This window comes from Salvelinus sp. IW2-2015, linkage group LG5, assembly GCF_002910315.2.
Source record: "Salvelinus sp. IW2-2015 linkage group LG5, ASM291031v2, whole genome shotgun sequence".
NCBI lineage: Eukaryota > Metazoa > Chordata > Actinopteri > Salmoniformes > Salmonidae > Salvelinus > Salvelinus sp. IW2-2015.
In genome coordinates, this window is record NC_036844.1 from 9,769,160 (window position 1) to 9,797,077 (window position 27,918).

The window sequence follows — 27,918 nt, forward strand, 5'->3', positions numbered from 1 at the left end:
GGAAGGACTGCCCGTTCCATGATCTCGCCATCACAGTTGACAACTCCATTGTGTTCCTCCTCCAGAGTGCTAAGAACCTTGGCGTGATCCTGGACAACCCTGTCGTTCTCAACTAACATCAAGGCGGTGACCCGTTCCTGTAGGTTCATGCTCTACAACATTCGCAGAGTACGACCCTGCCTCACACAGGAAGCGGCGCAGGTCCTAATCAGGCACTTGCATCTCCCGTCTGGATTACTGAAACTCGCTGTTGGCTGGGCTCCCTGCCTGTGCCATTAAACCCCTACAACTCATCCAGAACGCCGCAGCCCGTCTGGTGTTTCAACCTTCCCAAGTTCTCTCACGTCACCCCGCTCTCCGCTCTCTCCACTGGCTTCCAGTTGAAGCTCGCATCCGCTACAAGACCATGGTGCTTGCCTACGGAGCTGTGAGGGGAACGGCACCTCCGTACCTTCAGGCTCTGATCAGGCCTACACCCAAACAAGGCACTGCGTTCATCCACCTCTGGCCTGCTCGCCTCCCTACCTCTGAGGAAGTACAGTTCCCGCTCAGCCCAGTCAAAAACTGTTCGCTGCTCTGGCACCCCAATGGTGGAACAAACTCCCTCACGACGCCAGGTCAGCGGAGTCAATCACCACCTTCCGGAGACACCTGAAACCCACCTCTTTAAGGAATACCTAGGATAGGATAAAGTAATCCTTCTAACCCCCCCCCCCTTAAAAGAGTTAGATGCACTATTGTAAAGTGGTTGTTCCACTGGATATCATAAGGTGAATGCCCCAATTTGTAAGTCGCTCTGGATAAGAGCGTCTGCTAAATGACTTAAATGTAATGTAAATGTTAACATGTTGCACAAGCAATGTTTACACATATGGAATTGCTAATTCGGTAAAAAGGTAACTAAGCCTAACTGAGTATAATAATTAAAGTGTGTAAAAATATTTTGTACTATTTCTGAGCCGTCCATTCGGAGTGTTACTGCTGCAGGCGCACACTTCTCTTATTCATACGTTGGTCAGCGATCGTTGGATGAATCCCAGTGAAAAGAACAGAGAAGTTAGCGCTCCGTTTCTCCATATTGATCCTTTTTAACATGTTAAAATTAGAGCTGTCAGTTGTTTAATTAACTCAAGGAGGGCTTTGGCGGTCACAAAATTTTTGTCAGCCGGTGATTGTCAGCAATAACTGTCGGTCTCACAGTATTGACCGTTAATTAACATAACACATTCATTATCTCCCTGGCTTCCACAACATAGCCTACAAGCTACTGATGCAGACCTTTGGAACATGTACATTTTAAAGTCATCTACAAGTCTAATAAATCTATGTAATATAGCCTACACCTTCACAATAAATCCATTATTTACTTTAGACAGGTCCAAAGAAACATGATATGAAGGAAATGTAGTCTATTTCAGAAGAACAGAATAGCATACTCTGAGTTGTCCTTATGTTAGGTCCTGATCTGGCTATGCCAAGTGGCTGTGGGCTACACTAGTTAATTTAGCAGAAAAGATTTGCTTAGATTTCCGTGGCATTATTTTATATTATTTTAAATTATGAAGAATACAATTGAACAAAGCTGAATTAAATAGAAAGTATATTTTCTCCAAACGATTTGAGGGAGTGTGCACATGCGGCTATTCTGTGTTGAGCGGTTAACAAAGAAATAGGTACTCCTATATGCATAATTTAGTGTTATTAGAGTTATTAATGTAACTTCAGTTGTTCTACAAACGTTGGGCTATATGTTTTGATTTTTAATACATTGTAAGGCTACATGATGCGACTCTAATGATGGTTTGAAAAAGGTTACTTTAAAAGGCATGAACTCTGCTTTGTTTTTTGCGCATGCTGTAGACAATTCATCAGTCTCTCATTCACAATTTGACAAGCACTTGATAATGCCTTGAATTTCCCGGCGGCATCCCCTTAGTGTGGCCGTAATGCACCCTAAAAAAATCCATGCCTTTTGAGGCCACTATTGTGCCCTTGGCTCGGAGTACTGAGTTGTGCCCTTCTCCCTGAGTTGTGCCCTTCTCCCCGAGTGCTGTGCTCCGAAGCACCTCTCAATCACATGGTTCTCCTTCAGGTGATCAGGTCTTTCTCACAGGCTACAAGTGAAGACAGACACATCGGGGACGCGACTATGCACGTCCTTATCCAATTCCAAGGTGCATATTGAAGATATTGGAAGAACTGTCCACATTTACTTTTCGTCAGCCAACAAGATGCGTAGGCCTAACAACCAGCAATAACACTAGCCTATGTCAATCTACTATCCCCCATAGTACAAAAGTTAACCTATTCAATTTTGTGCGAGAAATAAATATTCCAAACATAGTCTTGGAAGGTTGTGGGATGCGATAGATCTCAAATTAATACAACCACTAGCATCAAAAAAACTAATTTGCGCAATGTGGCTGCCACAACAGATCAGAACATTTAGCTTAAAATGTTGATAAACTAGTAGGCTATTTCTTGACATTGTAAGCGCAGCAATGCGTACACGGGCAGTAGGCTATAGGGAAAACACCATTATCAAAAGTGACTGCAAACGCGATTATGCATGAAATGTTTTCATTATAAAAGTGCATTTTTATGGTGAAAATGATCTTGCCATAACTTGCTGCTTATGTATGCGAGTTAGGCTCTACACCTCTTGTAAAGCCAATTAATGTGCTTCATTTTAAGAAGTTCTTTAGCCACTTTAGTGGCTAAACCTTATCAAAACATATAGGCCTATGGGCTAGGCTACAGTACATGAGGTGTGCGACTATGATTTGAAAAAGCAAAAAAAAGGCATTGTTTCTTGCCTTACGTTGGGCATCATTCATAAGTCATAATAGATCATTCACATGTGATTGGCCAATATTGTCACCCATCAGACGATTTTTTGCATTGATGTCAGAGGGATTAGAGGGACAATAGAGTGCTGAGTACCAGGCAGTTAGCAAATTTCGTAGGCTACTAATGACCATCAGCAGCATCAAAGCTTGGAGAAGCCTAATTAGCGTTTTTACTGCCTTCATTTCACGTGTCTGTTTTTCCCACGTTCACTTGTGAAAAATTCTTTTGAGACGTCATACGTGTTGGAAAACAATACATACACACATTTTTGCCACTTGATCTTTTCTCATGTAATTCTTTTGTGTTTTTTTTGTAAGGGATGTGAAGTCCTGTCCCATTCTTTGCTAGAACTTCATTATCTTAGTCACCACCCTGAGAGCGCGAGAGCGAGAGAGAGAGAGAGAGAGAGAGAGAATTGTTCCTTCTCATCAGTGTATTAGTTGTGGTCATATTGAGAAATAGTATGTCAGGAAGTCAGATAGAGGCAGTGTTTCCCCCTTGAGGTCTGTTCTCATGTCACGCACACACGCGCACACTCACACAAAGTTGTGTCATCCCATCATCAGTGGTGTAGTGAAGGGTAAACACAAGTAAACACAGTTTAATGACCAATGTCTTTGCATCACAGTTTACCCTCCTTTTGTAGAAAAATGCATTTAAAGTAGAGGGAGCATAACTTTTTTCACCGTGACTGGCGAACTGAGTTTACCCACCTATGTACACGCCCTTAGAGAGGAAACAAGGACAAGAACAGGTCCTAACCGGCACGAGGCTGTGTGTACCAAGGTTATTATAGTTTTGTGTTTTATATTAGTTTTTATTTCTATTCATTTTAAGATTTTTGTTTGAAATTCAGTTGAGTTTTAATTCGTTTTTAGATCCACTTTACTAGTTTAATTGAGTTGAAGTTTTATATAAACATTTCTATTTCGTTTTTATATCATTTAGTTTCAGTTTCAGTTTTAGTGACAGAAAGCAGCTTATGTGTGGTAGCCAGACAGAGAGAGGGAGCACTAGTATTTTTCCTTCTCATCGGTGTAGTAGTTAGCCTAGTGGTTAGAGCATTGGACTTGTAATTGAAAGGTTGCAAGATTGAATCCCAGAGCTGACGAGGTAAAAATATGTTGTACTGCCCCTGAACAAGGCAGCTAACCCACTGTTCCTAGGCCGTCATTGAAAATAAGAATTTGTTCTTAACTGACTTGCCAGGTCATAGCTAAGGTTAGGTTTAATCTAATGTAGCAGGCGTAAAAGAAACACATGAAACTAGATCCCCCAGCCTAGATACTGATCTTGATGAGAAGAAGAAAAACTGTTGAGGGAGGTTCTCTTCTGCACTGTTCAACCAATCCAGTAAATATGGAGGAGGAGTTAAGATGGAGTGTCGGCTTGTTAACATCCAAAAGCGTAAGTCGCACCTTTCACAGGCTCTCTCTCCATTTCCCCTGAAAACTGGAACATTTGGTTCTTAGGGACTCAGCAATATTTAAAATAGATTAAATTAATATTTTTTTTGTCACTTGCCTAAACACAATACCCCATAATGTCAAAGGGGAATTATGTTTCCTGAAATGTTTACAAATTCATAAAAAATTCAAAGCTGAAATGTCTTGAGTTAATAAGTATTCATACCCTTTGTTAGCTGTATTCTGTTTATATTATTCTTTCATTTAGGTTAATATTGTGGATTAACTACAACGTTGTTGATCCATCTTCAGTTCTCCTATTATAGCCAATAAACTGGTGAAATCCCAGAGCGGTTTCCTTCCTCTCCAGCAACTGAGTTAGAAAGGACGCCTGTATCATTGTAGTGACTGGGTGTATTGATACCCCATCCGAAGTGTTATTAATAACTTTACCATGCTCAAAGGGATACTCAATGTCTGATTTTTGTTTTACCCTTCTACCAATAGGTGCCCTTCTTTGCAAGGCATTGGAAAACCTCCCTGGTCTTTGTGGTGGAATCTGTGTTTGAAATTCACTGCTCGACTGAGGGACCTTACAGATAATTGTATGTGTGGGGTACAGAGATGAGGTAGTCATTCAAAAATCATGTTAGACACTGTTATTGTCCATGCAACTTATCTGAATTGTTAAGCACATTTTTACTCCTGAACTTATTTAGGCTTGCTATAACAAAGGGGTTGAATACTTATTGACTCAAGATTTTTCAGCTTTTAATTTGTAATTAATTTGTAAACATTTCAAAAACACAATTTCACTTTGACATTATGGAGTATTGTGTGCAGGCCAGTGACAAAACATCTCCATTTAATTGATTGTATAACATGAATAATCAAGCACACTTACTTCATATGTTTATGTAAGAAATACATAAATATTGTCCTATGAAATTGAAAATACTGCTGATGAGATGTGTTTAATATAAAGTTAAACTAAACTTAACATGAAATCTAAACCTACTGTACTCTAGTAAGATGCATTTCAGAGTTAGTTTGTCTATAGTTTTGAGCATCTATAGACCATCAGCCAGGGGCTATAAATGGACAAAGAATTTAACATTACACAGAACCATTAATTAATCCAGTGTATAACCGGTTCTGTCTCGTGTACATGCTGAAACAATCAGAAAGATCTCCTGCCTTTGTTGTGCTTCAACTGTGGTGTGTTTACAACTGACACACCAATATCTGACACACACACACGATGAGAGGTCACACGAGTAGTTTTGGCGGATGCTCTACAGGAGCTGCTATCGTACCAGAGATAAACACAAACCGGTTTGGACTGGCTGAAGAGACACAGCCAGAAAGGCAACCCAGTATATGTGTGTGCGTGTGTGTGTGTGAGTGTGAGAGAGAGAGAAGAGAATAGAGGAACAAGTAGAAGTGGTTTGTATGTCCTGACACAGTTATTTGGAAGTCCTGGAATATGTTCTCAGGGCAGATCATGCTCTGGGCAATTTGCCTCTCACTGTAACTCACATATCCCCCACCTGCCCCTCATCATAACTAATGACCCAGGGTGTGTGTGTGTGTGGTGACCCAGGGCAGTGAGAAGAATACTCTGGGAACAGTGAGTACATAAGAGAAAGACATAATCTAATTTGACCGTTAATCGATAACAACCTCCCACATTGCACAGGAGATTACATATGTAACAATCCCACACAAGCGCACACACACCATGCAAGCGCACACACACAAACACAGATGATGATTGACACACACCTAAATGTAATTCGGCTTTTATGTTTACCTGGTATTCCAGACATCTGGGCAGTGTGTCTGTCTGTCTGTGTCCAGGGCCAAAGTCTAGCTATCGCATGTTTCCATTGGCCAATTCGTTTCTACAACATGCAATCATACCGTGTGCTTTACTCACCTGATAACTGAATAGAAGGTCATCATGGAGATGTAGACACTGTTCTAAGTGCAGTTTTTGCACTACTCCCTAACGGTAAAGGTTAGGTTTTCATCTAGGTTAGCTGATCCTAGATCTGTGTCTTATGCCGAGTTTGAAGCTTTTGCAGATACACAGAAAATCAACAGTTTTGTTAACGTTAGTGATAAGGTCAATGAAAGAACATGGGTGAAAAATCTGCCGATGTGCCCTTGTGCAAGGCACTTAACCCTGATGCAACTGTAAGTTGCTCTGGATAAGAGCGTCTGCTAAATGACCAAACATTTTTATACACAGAACTTATCAGGGATTCAGAGAAAGAAAGTTATTGCATTCAGAGTCGTTTGAATGTAGCCGATTGCTACTCAGAGGTCATTGAGAGAATAAACACTGAGATGAAAGTGAAACGAAAGCTAAACATTCCTGATATGGTCTAGTATTCTACTATGATTGTTACATATTTACTGCCACTGACCTTCTTCTGACACTACTACTACTACTACTACTACTACTACTACTGGCCATTTCCATGCAAAAGGAGCACTAACATGTGAAGTCCATAGAAGCACATCAAATTTGGTGTCAAATGAAATTATAAGAGTCTAATGTGTTTGAGAAATTAAGGCATATATGCACTTTCAACCATTTCCCATCTGAAAAATTAGGCATAAGTAAAGGCTTTGATTTCTGGTCAATCAGATAGAAAAGGGGTCTTAGAAAACATCTAGCAGAACAAGTCTTAAAAGGTATTAGAAATACATTAAAACACAATTATGCTGAAGTAAAGACCCAGGCCAACTTATATCAACACTTACATTTAATTTTGCAGCAAATATTTGCCTTCTGTAAGTTTAAGAAATATTGCCTAGTGTTTTTCTGTTACAAAACCCCGCACATATCTTTAAGATATTTTCTAATTTCTCTCCCTTATGAGGAGGGAGGATAAGGAAAGTTCACAGAAGTAACAAGTAAAGGTAGACTTACCACTTCTAGTGGAAAGCCTTCCCAGAAGAGTGGAGGCTGTTGTAGCAGCAAAGGGGGAACCAACTCCATATTAATGCCCATGATTTTGGAAGGAGATGTTCGACGAGCAGGTGTCACATACAGTGCATTCAGAAAGTATTCAGACACCTTCCCTTTTTCCACATTTTGTTACGTTACAGCCGTATTCTAAAATGGACAAAAAAAATTCCCCTTATCAATCTACACACAATATCCCACAATGACAAAAAGAAAACAGGTTTTTAGAATAAAAAACGGAAATACCTTATTTACATAGGAATTCAGACCCTTTACTATGAGACTCGAAATTGAGCTCAGGTGCATCCTTTTTCCATTGATCATCCGTGAGATGTTTCTACAACCTGATTGGGGTCCACCTGTGGTAAATTCAATTGATTGGACATGATTTGGAAAGGCACACACCTGTCTATATGAGTTGACAGTGCATGTCAGAGCAAAAACCAAGCCATGAGGTCGAAGGAATTTTCTGTAGAGCTCCGAGACAAGACAGTGGCCCCCATCATGTTTAAATGGAAAAGAATAGATCCACCAAGATTCTTCCTAGAGCTGGCCGTCTGGCCAGACTGAGCAATCGGAGGAGAAGGGCCTTGGTCAGGGAGGTGACCAAGAACCCGATGATCACTCTGACAGAGCTCCAGAGTTCCTTTGTGTAGATGGGAGAACCTTCCAGAAGGACCTTCCATCCAACCTGATAGAGCTTGAGCGGATCTGCAGAGAAGAATGGGAGAAAATCCCCAAAATACAGGTGTGCCAATCTGGTAGCTGCATACCCAAGAAGACTAAAGGCTGTAATTGCTGCCAAAGGTGGTTCAACAAAAATTTATAGAAACCTGTTTTTTCTTTGGCATTATGGGGTATTGTGTGTAGATTGATGAGGGAAAAACTATTTTATCCATTTTAGAATAAGGCTGTAACATAATAAAATGTGGAAAAAGTCAAGGGGTCTGAATACTTTCCAAATGCATTGTACTTTTGGTCATGTAGTGTATATATATATATATGTGATGGGATGTATAGGCATTATGGACAGTACGTGGATAGAATATGTAGCATATCTGAAGAATACGTAAGATAGAATAGTATATGTACAGCAATAGTTTAATAGGATGGCCCTGACTAGAATACAGTATATACAGTTGAAGTCAGACGTTTACATACACTTAGGTTGGAGTCATTAAAACTCATTTTTCAACCACTCCACAATTTTCATGTTAACAAACTATAGTTTTGGCAAATCGGTTAGGACATCTAATTTGTGCATGACACAAGTAATTTTTCCAAAAATTGTTCACAGACAGATTGTTTCACTTATCATACACTGTGTCACAATTCCAGTGGGTCAGAAACTTACATACACTAAGTTGACTGTGCCTTTAAACAGCTTGGAAAATTCCAGAAAATGATGTCATGGCTTTAGAAGCTTCTGATAGGCCAATTGACATAATTTGAGTCAATTGGAGGTGTACCCGTGGATGTATTTCAAGGCCTACCTTCAAACTCAGTGCCTCTTTGCTTGACATCATGGGAAAATCTAAAGAAATCAGCCAAGACCTCAGGAAAAATATTGTAGACCTTCACAGTTTCCAAACGCCTGAAGGTACCACGTTCATTTGTACAAACAATAGTACGCAAGTATAAACACCATGGGACCACGCAGCCGTCATACCGCTCAGGAAGGAGACGCGTTCTGTCTCCTAGAGATTAACGTAATTTTGTGCGAAAAGTGCAAATCAATCCCAGGACAACAGCAAAGGACCTTGTGAAGAYGCTGGAGGAAACAGGTGCCAAAGTATCTATATTCACAGTAAAATGAGTCCTATATCGACATAACCTTAAAGGCCGCTCAGCAAGGAAGAGGCCACTGCTCCAAAACCGCCATAAAAAAGCCAGACAACAGTTTGCAACTGCATATGGGGACAAAGATCGTACTTTTTGGAGAAATGTCCTCTGGTCTTATGAAACAAAAATAGAACTGTTTGGCCTTAATGACCATTGTTATGTTTGGAGGAAAAAGGGGGAGGCTTGCAAGCCGAAGAACACCATCCCAACCATGAAACACGGGGGTGGCAGCATCATGTTGTGGGTGTGCTTTGCTGCAGGAGGGTCTGGTGCACTTCACAAAATAGCTGGCATCATGAGGGAGACAGGGAAGTTTTACTAGTATTAAATGTCAAGAATTGTGAAAAACTGAGTTTAAATGTATTTGGCGAAGGTGTATGTAAACTTCCGACTTCAACTGTACATGAAATGGGTAAAACAGTATGTAAACATTACTAAAGTGACCAGTGTTCCATGTCTATGTACATAGGGCAGCAGCCTCTAAGGTGCAGGCTTGAGTAAATGGGTGGTAGCTGGCTAGTGATGGTGACTAAGTTCACGGCAGGGTACTGGGTGGAGGCCGGCTCGTGATGGCTATTTAACAGTCTGATAGCCTTGAGATAGAAGCTGTTTTTCAGTCTCTCGGTCCCAGCTTTGATGCACCTGTACTGACCTCGCCTTCTGGATGATTGCGGGGTGAACAGGCTGTGGCTCGGGTGGCTGAGGTCCTTGATGAACTTCTTGGCCTTCTTGCGACACCGGGTGCTGTAGATATCCTCAAGGGCAGGCTGTGTGCCCCCGGTGATGCGTTGGGCAGACCGCACCCCCCTCTGGAGAGCTCTGCGCTTGCGGACTGTGCAGTTGCCGTACCAGGTGATGATACAGTCTGACAGAATGCGCTCAAAGGTGCATCTGTAAAAGTTTGTGATGGTCTTAGGGGCCATGCCGAATTTCTTCAGCCTCCGGAGGTGGAGGCTTCTTCACCACACTGTTTGTGTGGGTGGACCATTTCAGATTGTCAGTGATGTGTACATCGAGGAACTTGAAGCTTTTCACCTTCTCCACTGTGCGCCATTGATGTGGATAGGGACTTGCTCCCTCTGCTGTCTCCTGAAGTCCACAATCAGCTCCTTCGTTTTGTTGACATTTAGGGAGAGGTTATTTTCCTGGCACCTTTCCGCTGGGGCCCTCACCTCCTCCCTGTACGCTGTCTCGTCGTTGTCTGTAATCAGGCCTACCACTGTTGTGTCGTCTGCAAACTTGATGATTGAGTTGGAGGCGTGCGTGGCCACGCAGTCATGAGGGAAAAGGGAGTGCTGAGCATGCACCCTTGTGGGGCCCCAGTGTTGAGGATCAGCGTAGCGGAGCGGTTGTTGCCTACCTTTACCACGTTGGGGTGGCTCGTCAGGAAGTCCAGGACCCAGTTGCACAGGGCGGGGTTCAGACCCAGGGCCCCAAGCTTAATGATGAGCTTGGAGGGTACTATGGTGTTGAAGGCTGTGGTGTAGTCAGAACAGCATTCTTACATAGGTATTCCTCTTGTCCATGTGGGATAGGGCAGTGTGTAGTTGATGGCGATTGCATAATCCGTGGATCTATTGGGGTGGTATACAAATTGTAGTGGGTCTAGGGTGTCGGGTAAGGTAAATATGATCCTTAACTACCCTATCAAAGCACTTCATGATGGCAGAAGTGATTGCTACGGGGCGATAGTCATTTAGTTCAGTTACCTTCGCTTACTTGGGTTCAGAAACAATGGTGGAGATCTTGAAGCAAGTGGGGACGGAAGACTAGGATAGGGAGAGGCTTCCCATGCTCTGAGGACGTGGCTAGGGAATTGGCTAAAATAGTAGTCACAAACCACAGCTGGGTCACCTGCTACTGTCTTCCATTCCACTGGCATACTTTTTAATTGGCTCATAATTGTAAAAGAAAAACAGTCTGGACAACCCCTCTCTCTCTCTCTCTCTCTTTCTTTCTTTCTTTCTCCCTGTCTCTATCTCTTTCACTCTCTCTCTCTCCCACTCTCTCTCTATTCAGTTTATGTCACGTCTTCCGGCTCTTACTGACACCTACCCATGAACCCCCTCTCTTTCCATTTATTGTAACCAGCGTCCTTAATCACTGAGCACCGACCGACACTGGACGTCCATGGAAGTTGAAAAGTAGCTGAAATTTGGTCAGTTATCTGAAGCAATCATAGACATCTAAATTTGGACAGCACATTATACTACAGTACAGTAAAGAAAAGTAGAGATCAGTACAATACAGTACATTACAGTAAAGAAAAGTAGAGTATACTGTAGGTCAGTACAGTACTGTACAGAAGAGTAGAGTTTATTACAATACAATACAGTACAGTATGGTAGAGCACACTAGAGTAGAGTACAGTATAATGTACTGTATTGTACTTTACTGTACTGAACTTTGCTGTGTCCAAACATGGGAAACATAAACGAATAATACACAACATGCAAAAAAGGATATTGCATTTTTCTACCTTTGTGTACCTATTCAGGATACATCACAATGAATACATCACATCCATATGTAACGGATGTGAAATGGCTAGCTAGTTAGCGGGTACGCGCTAATAGCATTTCAATCGGTTACGTCACTTGCTCTGAGACCTGAAGTAGGGTTTCCCCTTGCTCTGCAAGGGCCGCGGCCTTTGTGGAGCGATGGGTAACGATGCTTCGTGGGTGACCGTTGTTGATGTGTGCAGAGGGTCCCTGGTTCGCGCCCGTGTCGGGGCGAGGGGACGGTCTAAAGTTATACTGTTACATTGATGCTGTTGACCCGGATCACTGGTTGCTGCGGAAAAGGAGGAGGTTGAAAGGGGGGTGAGTGTAACGGATGTGAAATGGCTAGCTAGTTAGCGGGTACGCGCTAATAGCATTTCAATCAGTTACGTCACTTGCTCTGAGACTTGAAGTAGGGTTTCCCCTTGCTCTGCAAGGGCCGCGGCTTTTGTGGAGCGATGGGTAACGACGCTTCGTGGGTGTCAGTTGTTGATGTGTGCAGAGGGTCCCTGGTTCGCGCCCGAGGTCGGGGCGAGGGGATGTACTAAAGTTATACTGTTACATATAATTATGCATTTCGGTGTAGTACAGATCAGGGACCATTGATGTCATTTTGTTACTGTCATTCTGTTACTGGGTGTTAATCCATTTAATTTACTGTACATGTAGTTCAATAACCAAAATATGTTTTCAAAATCAAGGTGTCATAGCATAGCTGACAGCCCATTCTTTCTGCGGACATCTGTGACTCTTAATTCAGAGCATATATTTAACAGAGTTTTTGGAAAACTGAGAGAAACATAATTCTGTTGCAAAACTTTACATCCTCATCCTCACTTTAAGTGAATGTGTTTTTGTAAAATGTTCAGTAGACATTGCTAAAAGTAGACATTGTGCATATGGACCTGTGTGGGAAGTTTAACTTTGCAATCAATGGTTTTTGTTTGGCATACATTTTAAGGTGAAAAACAAGTCTGAGCTTTATCATGTTACCATGGAATTGCCCTGCTACTACTACTACTACTACTACATACTGCTACCCAGGGTCATATATTTATATATATTGTAATTACATGGCTCTGCTGTAATATTAACATTTACTGATATTTCTAACTAAAAGTACAAGTTCTCAGGTAAATGGGCATGTGGTGGTACACATTATTTTGCTAATGAAAAGGAAGTCTGATCCTGATTACCTGATTTCACAGGAGTCATCTGTTGTCTTGTTAATGTAGGCAGGCCGACCAGTCCTCCTGCTTCACTTGGGTCTGAGAGTGAGGGTTTTCCATCACTGGTCTCTGCATTTCTCTTGTCAATAGACATACAGCGCCTTATACTGGGCAGAGTGTGCAGCCAGCACTACAGGACATTTCTTCATGTTGGAAAATGCGCAGCAACTCTAGATTTCATCTGACAAATCAGAAGCGATTTTGTAGCCGAGCACTGATCCAGCAACCAATGGGAAACAGCGAAACAGGCGCGGATTAACGGATTTGTTTACAAGGTGCTTTGTTGTTATTTTGGTAGCTGCCTACGTTTAGGGCTACAACTTGAAGGATGAGTCTGTCTTTAAGGTATTTCGTTTACAATTGTAGCAGTGTTTAAATGATTGAATGACTAACGTTACCTAGCAAGAACTGTGAAACAAACTGGCGCTAGCCAGCTTCCTTGTTGCAAGTTGGTTAGCTCAGCTACTGTAGCTAGGTATCTAGCGAGGTAGATATGTTTGATAGTAGGCAATTGTTGTATTAGCTAGTTAGGCCATAGATAATTCGCTAGCTATCTACTGTCCAAAGTTAACCATCTGTGTCAGTAAGTTAAACCTTAGCAAATGTCTATGAAGTGTGTCTGTAGTCAACATCGGTGTTCGAATACCCGTACTAACATACTGTATACTACACACTATTAGTTCATTTTAGTATACTGTAAACGCACGGTATCCTTTCAGTTGAGCGTACTAGCTCTTCGCTCGTCTACCGGAAGTTGGTGCTGTTGCTATGCAACCTCTTGCTAGCTAGTTAGCGTAACAAATTACTAGTTCGACATTTTACGACTTCTGGTGTGTTCTTAAATTCAATCTGGAGTGCCAGAGTGCGCTCGTAAATTCAGTGCTTGTCAGCTTGTAAATTCAGAGCGTTTCGCCCTCGGAGCTCAGGCATAGGGTTGATTTGATTTGAGTGTTCTGACCTTACAACGGCAGTCAAACTAACGCTGGCTAGCTACTTCCAGACACAAATGAGACCACTCTGACCATTTTACAAGCCCTATTAGAGCTGGATAGGCAGTTGTCATGTTATCCAGAGTGTTGGTGACTGTACCTGCAATTGAAATTGAATTACCTGTAATTGAATTACGCTTTTTTTGCCAATTACGCTTTTTTTTGCCAACGTTTACTGACACCTGCCATTACGCTCTGGTACACTCAGAAGAGAGTGCTCCTAAATCGGACTAGGTAGCCAGAGCGAATTTACGAAATCACCAGAATTCCATTGAGAACTCACATTATACCACTTAGCTGAGAATGACGGGAAAAATCAATTCAATACTGGAAGTTTGATGTATAAGTAGCCAACTAATGTTAGGACCGGTACATACTGCTGTCATGATATACTATGTGGTTCAGTGTAGGACAGTGTAGCTAACAAATTGTCAGCCAACATAAATTGTAAGGTAACATATTTGAAAAGTTATTACATTTAACATGTGTCATAATTAGTTAGAGCAATGAGTTTGTATCTGCTCTCGTTGTACTTCGGCTGCATATTTTCCAACATTTTTATTTTCCTCAAATCTGGAAATGATGTGAAGCCACGCCCATTTCCTGAAGAATTGCATTAAGAATTGCATTATGGGCCCTAAAGTACAGAACTAGTGTCCTCATCTTCATATTTTGCTGAATTTAGTATGCATCCTGGAACTTCTGGCATACTAACTATATCCATACCAATAAGCATACTATATACTCAATTCACGTCACAAATAGTACGGTTAGTGCTGTTAGTATGAGTATTCGAACACAGCCTACTTCAGAGACATAAGCTATGTGAGAATAGCAATTGCATGCTCCTCGTGTCCTCTCGCCTCTTTCTCAAAACCCATTGGATGAGAAGTCAGAGGTCCCGCCCCTCTGACTTTCTCTTCAAATGGGTTTTGAGAAGGAGATGAGGACACGAGGAGTATGCAATTGAGAAAAGGTCTTGGTGTTTCATTTGACACCACCTGACAATGATGTTCAGGACTGAGCTGGCAGTGGATAAAACCAAGCGGAAGAAGCGCAGAGAGCTGACTGAGGAACAGAAGCATGAAATCAAAGAGGCTTTTGAGCTGTTTGACACAGACAAAGACAAAGAGATAGACTACCACGAACTCAAGGTAAACCTCTACCTACAATTACCTTATCATTACTAGGATTCTGTTGTCCCCTTTTGCGGTCTAATCCTCACTCATACTCTGCCATATCTCTCTATCAATTCTCTCGCTTTCTCACTCACAGGTGGCGATGAGAGCTATGGGTTTTGAGGTGAAGAAAGTGGATATACTGAAGATACTAAAAGATTATGACAGAGAGGGGAATGGCAAAATAACATTTGAGGACTTTAATGAAGTTGGTATGTTTCCTGCTTTGTTTGCGTGTGTGGGACCCTGTACAGTATGTGTTATGGCTGCTCTTCGCGCATGTATGCGTGTAACCCTGTGTCTGTTTACCCATGTGCGCGTGTCTCAGTGACAGACCGTATGCTGGAGAGGGACCCAAAGGAGGAGATCCTGAAGGCCTTTAAGCTGTTTGATGATGACGACTCCGGGAGGATCAGCCTGAGGAACCTGAGACGTGTGGCCAGAGAGCTAGGAGAGAACATCACGGATGAGGAACTACGCAGCATGATCGACGAGTTCGATACAGACGGAGACGGAGAGAGTGAGCACACACACAAATGCGTAGAGCAGACACGCACACATTCAAAGTGGGAATAACCACCAACTAAAAATGTCATACAACGTTCAAAACAAAGTTTTCTCTCTCTCTCTCCCAGTCAACCAAGAGGATTTTGTATCCATAATGACGGGAGACTCCTGATTGAAGGGGTGCTGCTCTGGAGGCTTGGCAAGGAGGCTGAGGCTATAGATTCACTGTGGGATGGATAGGTCCCCCAGGTCACTGAGGGACTGCTAAATAGGTTACCTTGTCTCCTTTCCTTTATCTATACTGACCGACCAGAACTGACCAGGGGAAGGAGAGGAGTTAAGGAAGCCACTGTAGAGTACCGCGATTCAAAATCTCTCCCAAATAGCGCTGCTCTTGTTCTTTTCTTTGTTGAAACATCTTGTGTGTTTTTACAATATGTCTGGTGCAAATACAACCAAATATTGTGTATGTTCTTTTCTTTTAGTAGAGTTTCTTTTTCAAAATTTGAATAGATGCACTTGCTGCGCTGTGTATCCATACCGTACAGAAAACTACAGATTACATAACAGGTCATATCTCTGAAACATTCCTTGTAAACTTCAACGTTTTCAATAGTATTTCTGGATGGGGGTTTTAAATACAAACTGGCTTCACCGACCACATTTTGTAGTTTAGTAGACCATTTTTATTTAATTATAACTTTTTTTTTCTTTTTAATGTTATTTATTTGCAATAATAAACACAATTGACTGACTTCTGCTCTTGGATCGGTATGTATGGTGTGGAGCCTCTTGACAAAATGGGTGCAGACCAAGGTTATTATAGTTTTATTCGTTTTTATTTCTATTAGTATTTTTTAAATTTGAAATTCAGTTTATTTTCAGACTTGATTTACTAGTTTTTATTCAGTTTTAGTTTTAAAGACATTTATATTTTGTTTTTAGTGTTCTAACAATGTGATTGGTCAATAATTGAACACATTTAGGGTGTGTTGTATAGTTTACAGCTTTTAACACATTCATTGCAAGAACTGACCCATGTGTCTGAGTAATCATTACACATAAATTGTGTTGTTCAACAGCATATGTTCTAAGAGTGTAGAGACAGAAAGTAGCCTATGCATGGGAGGCTAGGAGCCATGTATGTGTTGCAGACCTGCCAACCGGCACGCATTTTCTGTACCATGCACGCAATTTGAGGTCAAAGTACGCTGGTAGAAAAAAACGACCCTAAAATATGCAAAAGGCTTCTAGTTCAAGGCACATTTAGGTGGTGGGACGAAGCCTTACAAAAGGTGAAGTTGATCCTCGTTGATGGAGGAGTTGATTACTGTTTTGTATATGACAGTAAACATTCTTACGATGACTATAACATTTGTTGGCACCTTCAATTCTTGCACATTTTCTCATAAGTACAGTACCAGTCAAGTTTGGATACACCTACTCATTCAAGGGTTTTTCTTTATTTTTTACTATTTTCTACATTGTAGAATAATAGTGAAGACATCAGAACTATAAAATAACACACATGGAATCATGTAGTAACCAAAAAAAGTGTTAAACAAATATAAATATATTTGAGATTCTTCAAAATAGCCACCCTTTGCCTTGATGACTGCTTTACACACTCTTGGCCTTCTCAACCAGCTTTGAGGTAGTCCCCTAGAATGCATTTCAATTAAAAGGTGTGCCTTATTAATCAGTTGTGATAAGGTAGGGGTGGTATACAGAGGATAGTCCTATTTGGTAAAAGACCAGGTCCATATTATGGCAAGAACAGCTCAAATAAGCAAAGGGAATTGACAGTCCATTGTTACTTTTAAGGCATCAAGGTCAGTCAATCTGGAAAATGTCAAGAACTTTCAAGTTTCTTCAAGTGCAGTTGCAAAAACAATAGAGGTATGATGACAACTGGCTCTGACGTGGAGGAGGCCGTAGGAGGGCAACAACCCAGCAGCAGGACCGCTACCTCCGCCTTTGAGCAGGAGGAGCACTGCCAGAGCCCTGCAAAATGACCTCCAGCAGGCCACAAATGTGCATGTGTCTGCTCAAACGGTCAGAAACAGACTACATGAGGGTGGTATGAGGGCCCGACGTCCACAGGTGGAGGGTTGTGCTTACAGCCCAACACCGTGCAGGACGTTTGGCATTTGCCAGAGAACACCAAGATCGGCAAATTCGCCACTGGCGCCCTGTGCTCTTCACAGATGAAAGCAGGTTCACACTGAGCACATGAGCACATGTGACAGACGTGACAGAGTCTGGAGACGCCGTGGAGAACGTTCTGCTGCCTGCAACATCCTCCAGCATGACCGGTTTGGCGGTGGGTCAGTCATGATGTGGGGTGGCATTTCTTTGTGGGGCCGCACAGCCCTCCATGTGCTCGCCAGAGGTAGCCTGACTGCCATTAGGTACCGAGATGAGATCCTCAGAGCCGCTTGTGAACCATATCCTGACACATGCACATTTGTGGCCTGCTGGAGTTCATTTTGCAGGGCTCTGCAGTGCTCCTCCTGCTCAAAGGCGGAGGTAGCGGTCCTGCTGCTGGGTTGTTGCCCTCCTACGGCCTCCCACGTCTCCTGATGTACTGGCCGTCTCCTGGTAGCGCCTCCATGCTCTGGACACTACGCTGGACAGCAACAGCAAACCTTCTTGCCACAGCTCGCATTGATGTACCATCCTGGATGAGCTGCACTACCTGAGCCACTTGTGTGGGTTGTAGACTCCGTCTCATGCTACCACTAGAGTGAGAGCACCGCCAGCATTCAAAAGTGACCAAAACATCAGCCAGGAAGCATAGGAACTGAGAAGTGGTCTGTGGTCACCACCTGCAGAATCACTCCTTTATTGGGGGTGTCTTGCTAATTGCCTATAATTTCCACCTTTTGTCTATTCCATTTGCACAACAGCATGTGAAATTTATTGTCAAGCAGTGTTGCTTCCTAAGTGGACAGTTTGATTTCACAGAAGTGTGATTGACTTGGAGTTACATTGTGTTGTTTAAGTGTTCCCTTTATTTTTTTGGGCAGTGTATATATTTTATTTATTAATATTTTTTAATTCTGATTTTCAGGGGGTGCTGCAGCTCCCTCAGCACTGCTACTTCCTGTGGCTATGGCTGAAGCACTGAATGGTCTGTGTTACCACCTTATTAATAGGGCTACAGTGCATAGGATGCATTGATCAGTTGACTGACAGGGGTAGGCTACTGTAGAATGATCAACTTTTCTCTTGTGTGGATGCTTGCCACCGTTTTACAGGTTTTTCAAAAAGGCAAAATGCCTGAGGGGGAAGGTGACTGCTAACAGGTTTCTTAATTATTTTATTTCAGTTTTTGAAATAGTTTTTTTCTGATTAGTTTCAGTTTTCGTTTACTATAATAACCTTGGTGCCGACTTCACAATGATGCAACAACTACGACACTGCATCTCAGTGCGAGGCGTCACTGCAATACCTGGTTCGAATCCAGGCTGCATCACATCTGGCCGTGATTGGGAGTCCCATAGGGCGGTGCACAATTGGCCCAGCGTCGTCTGGGTTTGGCTGGGGTAGGCCGTCATTGTAAATAAGAATATGTTCTTAACTGACTTGCCTAGTTAAATAAAGGTTAAATGTTCAAAAACAATGGTTTGGTCTATCTGTCAGTGTGACTGTCTGTTGTTCTGCATTTTAACCACTAGAGGGAAGTGTTGTATATCTCAAACACTTACATTGGACCAGAGATTGACATATGAGTTACAACACCATACCCAGTCTCAGGGATGGCTAACTGGAAATTCCTTTGGTCTCTACTGAGTTAGGTAAATAAGCTTTTAGCTTTCTTGCAGCTTATTTGTGGAACAACCTTCAACATGTTCTTAAATGTGATGTTTTGGTGCCTCGAAGGCAATTCAGAAAGCTGATTGAGGACCTTTTTTACTGATGAATGTGTTTTTATTTTATGACAGTGTTTTTCTTTCTGCTTGCATTTTGTATTTATATTGTGTGTGTATTTTCCGTAATGTCTGGCATTCAGGGCTCATCTGTAAAATATACCTTGGTCTCAGTATGACTACCTGATAAAATAAAGGTTAAATACATTTTTTTTAAATTGGGCTTCTCACTCGACAGCTGTGTGTCTATGGTAAGTGAGGCCAGAACCGCTGTAACATCATATATCATACCTGTTATGTAAAGATGAGTTATAAAAATAAACCTGAACCTGAAAAGGAAGCCATGTTAGAGAAGTGATACACAGTAAAGAAGTCAGTGGCGTTTAAGATGATGGAGCGTTGTTCATGAGCATGGCCTTATTTCTGTTACAGCATATTGGATGACTTTCATTCATATTCCAGGCTACTACATGATGCTCAAATTGTCCATATACACATCATGAGGTTGCTACAACCTAGCCTATGAATGAAAGATTACAAACCTATTCCAAGCCAAACCATATCATAACCGCTACACACAGCCTACATCGTTGTCACCATATTCACTAAAGTAATGTCTTAGTCAACATAGCTAATAGAACTAACGTGTTAGTAAACCCACTACAATCATTCAGTAGCGTTACAGTGGGCAGTCCACATTTCGGTTGAATGCATTCAGTTGTACAACTGACTAGGTATCCCCCTTTCCGTTTCCAGTCAGTAAGCAGTTAAGCGCTAATGTAACAGGGTTGGTTATGTTTCCACTTGCCTCTAAAGAAAGGTGTATTTAATGTTCAAACATTCTTATTGGTTGGTTCAATTCCGATGACAATAAGGCATGTTGTTATTGGCCCCGCTTGCAGATAGGGGGAGATCGCGAACGTCAGGTCTCCCCAGTATGAAAATGTGATGCAAGGGGTAGGTCACGTTCTGANTGTTGTTATTGGCCCCGCTTGCAGATAGGGGGAGATCGCGAACGTCAGGTCTCCCCAGTATGAAAATGTGATGCAAGGGGTAGGTCACGTTCTGAATACTTTTTTCTATTTTTCTATTTTACAATGTGTACAAGTTTGCTGTACATTTTAGATTTATTCATGTGTGGGTATATGGTACCTGTTAGGGATTGAGGGGCTTTCTGGGATGTGCTTTGGTATATGATTGCTGTATATAAGTGCGTTAGCTAGCATGCACCAATGTAATGGTCACATAAGCTCACTGCTAACACAGTTGTTTTCATGCTACAGATTTTACCATCGACAGCCATCAATACCGGTAAGCCCTGCACAACTAACGTGCTGTTTCCTATTTAACAACAGGTATTTACACATGTTATATTTGGTATTGTATTTTTGTATTTTGTTAATGCCCAGTATGAAAATGTGATGCAAGGGATTTTACCATCGACAGCCATCAACATCATTAAGCCCTGCACAACTAACGTGCTGTTTTCTATTTAACTACAGGTAATAAATAACGTTCAACTGGGACCACTGGCTGGGGTGGTTTATTTGAACTAAACACAACGCAAGGAGAGTACGATTAACATCAGTTATCACTGGTGTCGTGACCCGGATCAACAGCATCAATGTAACAGTTTAGCTTGCGTCCCTCTCCTCGCCCCTACCTGGGCTCGAACCAGAGACCCTCTGCACACATCAACAACTGCCTCCCACGAAGCATCGTTAATCATCGCTCCACAAAAGCCGCGTCCCTTGCAGAGCAAGGGGAACAACTACTTCAAGGTCGCAGAGCAAGTGACGTCACTGATTGAAACGCTATTAGCGCGCACCCCGCTAACTAGTTAGCCATTTCACATCGGTTACACTTACACCGGCGGTCCCCAATGGCAATAAATTTGTCAAACCAAAAGCTTACCTTGACTTGGAAGAGTTCTAGTGTTGCGTTGGATAGTCATAGCCAGCTAGCTAACATAGCACATCTCTGTTTGAGTCTGCTAAACTAGCTAGCTGCATTTGCTAGCTAAGTAAGTGAAACTGAAAAAGAAATACTATCTCTCTCTTGCTTCTCCTTCATTTGGGAAGAAAATTATTTGTTCAAACAGTTCAACTATTGTCTTTCTCTCTCTTTGAGTCAACTATTCACCACGTTTTATGCACTGCAGCGCCGGCTAGCTGTAGCTTATGCTTTCAGTACTAGATTCATTCTCTGATCCTTTGATTGGGTGGACAACATGTCAGTTCATGCTGCAAGAGCTCTGATATGTTGGAGGACGTCCTCCAGAAGTTGTCATAATTACTGTGTACGTCTATGGAAGGGGGTGAGAACCATGAGCCTCCTATGTTTTGTATTGAAGTCCATGTACCCAGAGGAGGATGGAAGCTAGCTGCCCTTCGGCCACACCATGGTGCTACCATACAGAGTGCTGTTGAGGCTACTGTAGAGCTTCATTGCAAAATAGTGTTTTAATCAATTATTTGGTGACGTGATTATATTTTGTTCAGTTTTATCTAAAGTACAATTTTTTAAATATTTTAAAAATATATATTTTTAATGAAATTCACTGAGGTTGATAGTCCTCCCCTTATTCCTCTGAGAAGCCTCCACTGAAAGAAGTTCACAATAACTGGGGCATATCCAGACATTTTTTGGTGGGGTGGGGGCTGCAGAAATGTGCTTTTGCTGGGCCTGGCTCCCTAGTGGGTGGGCCTGGCTCCCTAGTGGGTGGGCCTGTGCCCTCCCAGGCCCACCCATGCCTACGCCCCTGCACAATAAATACATTACACTGAGAGTTCAAATCAACTCAGCCTGACACCACAATGCTTCCTCATATTTTGGTTTCAGCCAAAACTCCAGGCAGGCTGATTTAGATGAAGAGTTTGTGCGATTTACTTTTGGTTTCAGTCCCATAGTTAGTCTCAGTTTGCTTAGGTAATAAACCCAGCCAATCAGATGATGACAGGGTGGAGGATTCTTGGAGTTTCCTCCCTGTAATTGGAGGGTTTGAGGTTTCTAAAGCCAGTGGTGTGTGTGTGTGTGTGTGTGTGTGTGTGTGTGTGTGTGTGGTGTGTGTGTGTGTGTGTGTGGTGTGTGTGTTTGTGTGTGTGTGTGTGTGTGTGGTGTGTGTGTGTGTGTGTGGTGTGTGTGTGTGGTGTTGTGTGTGTTGTTGTAAACCACCAGGGGGGAGATGGCGAGGCTGTAACTGGGGAGTTGCTGGGGTATTTTATTTCTGGAGTCTTTGTGGTGTGGTGTGTGTGTGTGTTGTGTGTGTGGTGTGTGTGTGTGTGTGTGTGTGTGTGTGTGTGTGTGTGTGTGGTGTGTGTGGTGTGTGTGTGTGTGTGTGTGTGTGTGTTGTGTCGGTGTGTGTGTGTGTGTGATGTGCTGCTGAGTGTACTCTGTCCGCGACCAGTTTGCCCTTTATTCCCAACAGTGAGCATGTGCCAATGCAGGGGGGCATTTAACGCTCATCCCACTCCCCCTACAACCCCCCCGACCCCCTCCACTCTACCCTCCCAGCTACCCCCTCACTCCTTTGTCCTGCTGGTAATTATCGGAGTTGATGAGAACTCTAAAAATATGTCATATTGTCCCTCTGCTCTACCCAGTGACTGGCAGTTACACTGTTACTGATTGGGAGAATGGACCTGTCCAGAACCTCGGGTTGTGGTTATGATTTTACTGTGCTTTAGTTGAATGCACGGATCGTAAGTTTCTCTGAACAAGAGTGGCTGCTAAATGACTAATACACTCGCTCGCTGCTGCGCAGGGATCTATACCAGATACCTTTATGGTGATGACAGACAATCAACAGGGGTGGTTAGGGTGACTATCCCCCTATTCTCATTCTCATCTCCCCTCCCTCACATGCCCCTCAACACCCTTTGGACTGGGAAAGCCTTTAGCTACAGGTATATCCCATCACCACGGCTGTAAAGTGTAATTGGTAATTGGTAATTGGTAATTGACTGTACTCTCTATAGCACAATATCACATTGTTCTCATTTTCCCAAATTACCCAATTACTGGGGCATTTGCTTGACTTTTTAGAGGGAAAAACCCCACGTCTCTCTTTAAAACAGACAAATTGCCCTGTTTGTGTTTTGTTCTTACGAGAAGTGATGCTCATGTCCGTGATGTGGCTTAAAACCTTGTTTCCATGGTAACATGGGTCAAAGTTCGACACCTGTCAGTCATTAGGTGGGCTGTGCTGGCCATGTGACAACACTTAACCTCCGACACCTGGGAACTGTTTAAGGTCACTCCCCTCCCCTCGAGCCAGCGTCAGGATAGGTCAGACAGCTTGACCTGTGGCTCTCCTTATGCTGTTGGGCTGGGAGGCTGATGGATCAGTGTGAATGCATGGTACTAGCCTGGACTTCCCTTTCCTCTAGCCTTAGGTGTCAGAGCGACACACACACACTTGAAAACTTGACATGCAAGAGGAATTAATGTAAGGCTTATACGTTTTTTTATTAATTCAGTAACACTTTATTTTACAGCCCGGTTTAAGCTGGTACTTTGTATTTACATGGCAAATCTCTAGAAACATTCTGGTATTTACCTAGAACAATTTCAACACAATTGGTACTTACCCGGTACCAAGTGGCACATACAGTAGTGACGCTGGACTTGTGTCAATGAATCTAAATGAAACCAAAGCCTATTTATTACGCCAATATTAGGTAATTACTGTTTTAAAAATCGAAGTAACTATTGGTGGACAGTAAAATGAACCATCCATTCATTAATATCATGACACGTGGCTGTAGCAAGCTGCATATCTGCACAACTACAGGAATGTACAGGTGAGAACCATGACCCCTGACCTGGCAGGAGGATGGCCAGGATTCCACAGGAGATGGAGAATACCCCAAATTCTGCGGTAGAATACCGGTACCCAGAGTTCCACCTTAGAATGACCAGAATTTAGCTGGCTCAAAACTAGCTCGTCAATGTTTTTGTACGATATTTCCCAGATATAAGCCCAGTTCTGGAATCTCCATCGAAAGTGTTTTATTCCAGGAATAGGTTTCTAATCTTTGTCCTGGAAAATGGCCCGTATAGCCCCAGCCTATAGCCTTGTCATGTGTTTCCACCTGTCGTGGCCTTGATGGCTGTTGTTCCAGTCAGTTGTTATGACTGACCCAGCCTGACCCAGGATAGAGCTAACAACACTTCAAAGGTGCCCCGCTCATTGTTGAGATGCCCTCCTGCACTTAGACGTGTGTTTGGTGTGTGTGTCCCTGCTTGATTGCATGAATTGAGCTGTACTTATAAGTAAGGGTTTTTCAAGCTATTTTCTAAACACCATTGACTGGAAGAGACGCAAGCAGCTGGTGAAACACACACATACACAGAGATGTAGCATGGACTGTCAGCTATGCGAGGCAGCTTGGTAAGGGTAGATTAGTTTCCACTCGCTCATGGCTTTCACAGTAACACTATCTTCTGGGGAGTGGAGCCTCAGCCCTACCCCACATCATCTCATATCTGGACCAAAGCCCCAGTCCCAGCCCAACCCAAACACGTAGCACAGGGCTCTCCGCTGGTCCCAGCCCAACCCTACAGGGCCCCACAGCCTAGCCCAACACAACTCTAGCCCATAATCCCTGTGCCAGACCAGCTGCATTCTCCAGTGAACTAAAACATATTTAGTTAGTTGCCATTGTCTCAGTAACTGGCATTTTAAACTTTTACATCTTGTATACTGCTGGAAGGATAATGGTATGTACAGGCAGTGATATTCTTCACTGATTAATCCATTGCAAGCACTTCTGATTTCTGTGGCCATTTATCACGCCCCCCACAGAAGAGGGTAAAGAGGGGGTTTGGAAGACAGGAAACAGCAGGAGAGGAGAGAGATTTTACTCTACACTCTGCCAGTAAACCTACAACATTGCTACACCACAGGTTTATTACAGTTATAGTTTGTTTGACCGTTTCATTCATAACTAAAACATAACACGGCCCATCAAATAGCCACACAAGGGTTTTCTATAGGAAAAGAACATGAAGTGCCATCCGGTCTGTGAAGGAGGCGTAACAATTTAGGGGAAACAGCCGGAACGAGGCTTGAACCAGCAACTCTATGGGAAACAAGTCTCCAGCCAAAAGCAACTGAGAGGGGACAGAGGGTACACACTCGTGTGTGAGTGCAGTGTGCACGTGTGTGTACTTGTGTATACGTGTGCATGTAGGTGGGAGAGGTGTGGGTGAAAGACAAATAAGTAGTGTCAGTAGCAATAAGGCTTGTCTGAAGAGAACCAGATGTTTTGCAGAGAGCTCCAGAAAATATTATTACTGGATGAGAGACCAACCCCTTCCTCTCCTCTGCCCGCCCCTCACACAATAACACCCACACTCTCACCTCAGATATCCCTCTCGGTTCTCTAGTCTCTCTTCATCCTTCTCTATTATCTCCCCTCTCTTCTCTACCACTCTTTTCTCTTCTCTCCCTCTTTATTTCTCTCTCTCCCTCTCTTCACTTCCTGGAGGGTGGTGGATCAGGGGCATCTGTCTGTCAGGGGCCGTCTAGTAAGTGCACGCACGCACCTGCAAAACAGCCACCCACACAAGTCTGTCAGCTAACTTGTTAGAGTAATCAGATGTGTAAAGTATATAAGTAAAACTACTTTAAAGTACTACTTAAGTATTTTGGGGGGGGGGGTATCTTTCCTATTCATGTTTTTGACAACTTTTACTTTACTACATTCCTAAAGAAAATAATGTACTTTTTACTTCATACATTTTCCCTGACACCCAAAACTACTTGTTACATTTTGAATGGTTAGCAGGACATGAAAATGTTTCAATTCACGCACTTATCAAGAGAACATCCCTGGTCATCCCTACTGCCTCTGATCTGGCAGACTCACTAAACACACGTTTCGTTTGTAAATTACGTCTGACTATTGGAGTGTGCCCCTGGCTATCCGTAAATAAAAAAAATAAAAAATTAAATGGTGCCGTCTGGTTTGCTTAATATAAGGAATTTAAAATCATTTTTACTTTTTGCAATTACATTTACTTTTGATACTTAAGTATATTTAAAACCAAACACTTTTAGACTTTTACGCAAGTAGTATTTTACTGGGTGACTTTTACTTGAGTCATTTTCTATTAAGGTATCTTCACTTTTACTCAAGTATGACAATTGGGTATTTTCCACCACTGAGAGTAATGGCCTGGATCTGTTGATGTTTTATTATAACAACAAACTGAACCTGAGCTGAACTCTCAGACTGACAGACTTCAGGACTGCTTAGATTAAGGCTAATCATTCACCATCTCAGGACTGTACTGTATACGAGCTGTACAATATATGGTCAATTCCAGACTGGGTCTGTGTGTGTGTCTGGTGAATCTGTCAAGTCAGCAGGTAGTGGCCAAGTAAAGTCAACAGTGTGGAGAAGCCATTAAACTTGTGAAGGTGTAACTTCCCATCAGCTATAGAGTAGGTTTATACCTGAGCTCTCATGCATACAGAGATTCCCACAGCTGAGACCAATGTGCTGCCCACTATTTGTTATCATTGTGTTTGTGTGTGTTTGTTTGTGTATTATCCTTGGTCTTCAAGAACCCACTGTATCCTCACACTAACCCTATAGGAACTTTATAGGTGTATTTAGTAGCTTCATCTTCTCTCTCCCTTCCTTCATCTGTAGTGATCTGAGAGCAGTGGGCAGGTTAAAACTAAGCCTCGGCCTAGCAGATGCTCAGTGTGTGGAAATCCGGGCCATGTTCATGGGTTTGATCTCTCTCTCTCTTCCAACCATCTTTCTCTGTAATGGGAAGAGCCATAGGCCTTTAGACCAGTAATCCTGGGCTCTTATGCCAAGGCCTACAAAGGCCTGAGTGTCAGTAACACACACACACACACACACACACACACACACACACACACACACACACACACACACACACACACACACACACACACATACACAGGCAGGCAGCGTTAGCGACACCTCACAGCTAAATATACCCAGAATGACAGAGACAGGTGACTAAACCTCGGCCTCAGACACCCAGCCAGAACGCACTGGGGAGGTCAGGGGAGTCATGCACCCCAAAATCTGAGGGGGCACAAAGTACGTGAGGACGGCCACGTTGAACAATTTTGCATTTTTCAAACACCTGAACCTAGAGTCATAATCATTATGCTTAATTCTATGTAAAAAATATGTTTCTTTCTCTGCATATCTAAGCGGACCTCTTGGGCTGTCTGTATCCTCCTTACTGGTGTGTTTTTAAAGAAACAAAATATGCTTCTCTGCATCTCCGCTCAAATCTGGGTAAAAGATCGAAAGGAATGTGAGTCTTATTCAGTGCATTTATTAATTGCTTGCTTTTCTAAAGTCTACCAACCTTGCCAGGAGGCATGCCAGCTAAGATAGTTAGACAAACTAGCTACTAGCTCGAGTGATATAATGAAATTATCTCTTGGTAGCTAGTAATGAGATTAGGAGATTGGGAACCTATCTGGGCTAGCTAAAGCCAACTTCATAAAATGATTATAATAATGAATAGTGTGTATTATACACATGTGGGAATTGGACATTTTTGCATAT

The 27,918-nt window shown here is 42.6% G+C and overlaps 1 protein-coding gene and 1 pseudogene across 1 annotated transcript; both read left to right on the plus strand.

The window, feature by feature from the left end:
- Positions 1-13,033: 13,033 nt before the first annotated feature.
- On the plus strand, positions 13,034-16,234 carry cetn3 (centrin 3). Its single transcript, XM_023987440.3, has 5 exons — positions 13,034-13,150; positions 14,813-14,948; positions 15,070-15,184; positions 15,301-15,492; positions 15,608-16,234. Exons 1-5 carry the CDS (start codon positions 13,134-13,136, stop codon positions 15,649-15,651), a joined length of 504 nt encoding a protein of 167 aa, XP_023843208.1. The 5' UTR covers positions 13,034-13,133; the 3' UTR covers positions 15,652-16,234.
- Positions 16,235-22,783: 6,549 nt separating this feature from the next.
- LOC111964487 (myocyte-specific enhancer factor 2C-like) overlaps positions 22,784-27,918 on the plus strand; it is a 37,357-nt pseudogene continuing 32,222 nt past the window's right edge.

What these genes read in the sequence shown, in the direction of transcription:
- cetn3 (XM_023987440.3), top strand. An exon ending in TAGACTACCACGAACTCAAG is followed by an intron (nt 14,949 to 15,069) that starts GTAAACCTCTAC and finishes TCTCACTCACAG; the next exon opens with GTGGCGATGAGAGCTATGGG. An exon ending in TACAGACGGAGACGGAGAGA is followed by an intron (nt 15,493 to 15,607) that starts GTGAGCACACAC and finishes TCTCTCTCCCAG; the next exon opens with TCAACCAAGAGGATTTTGTA.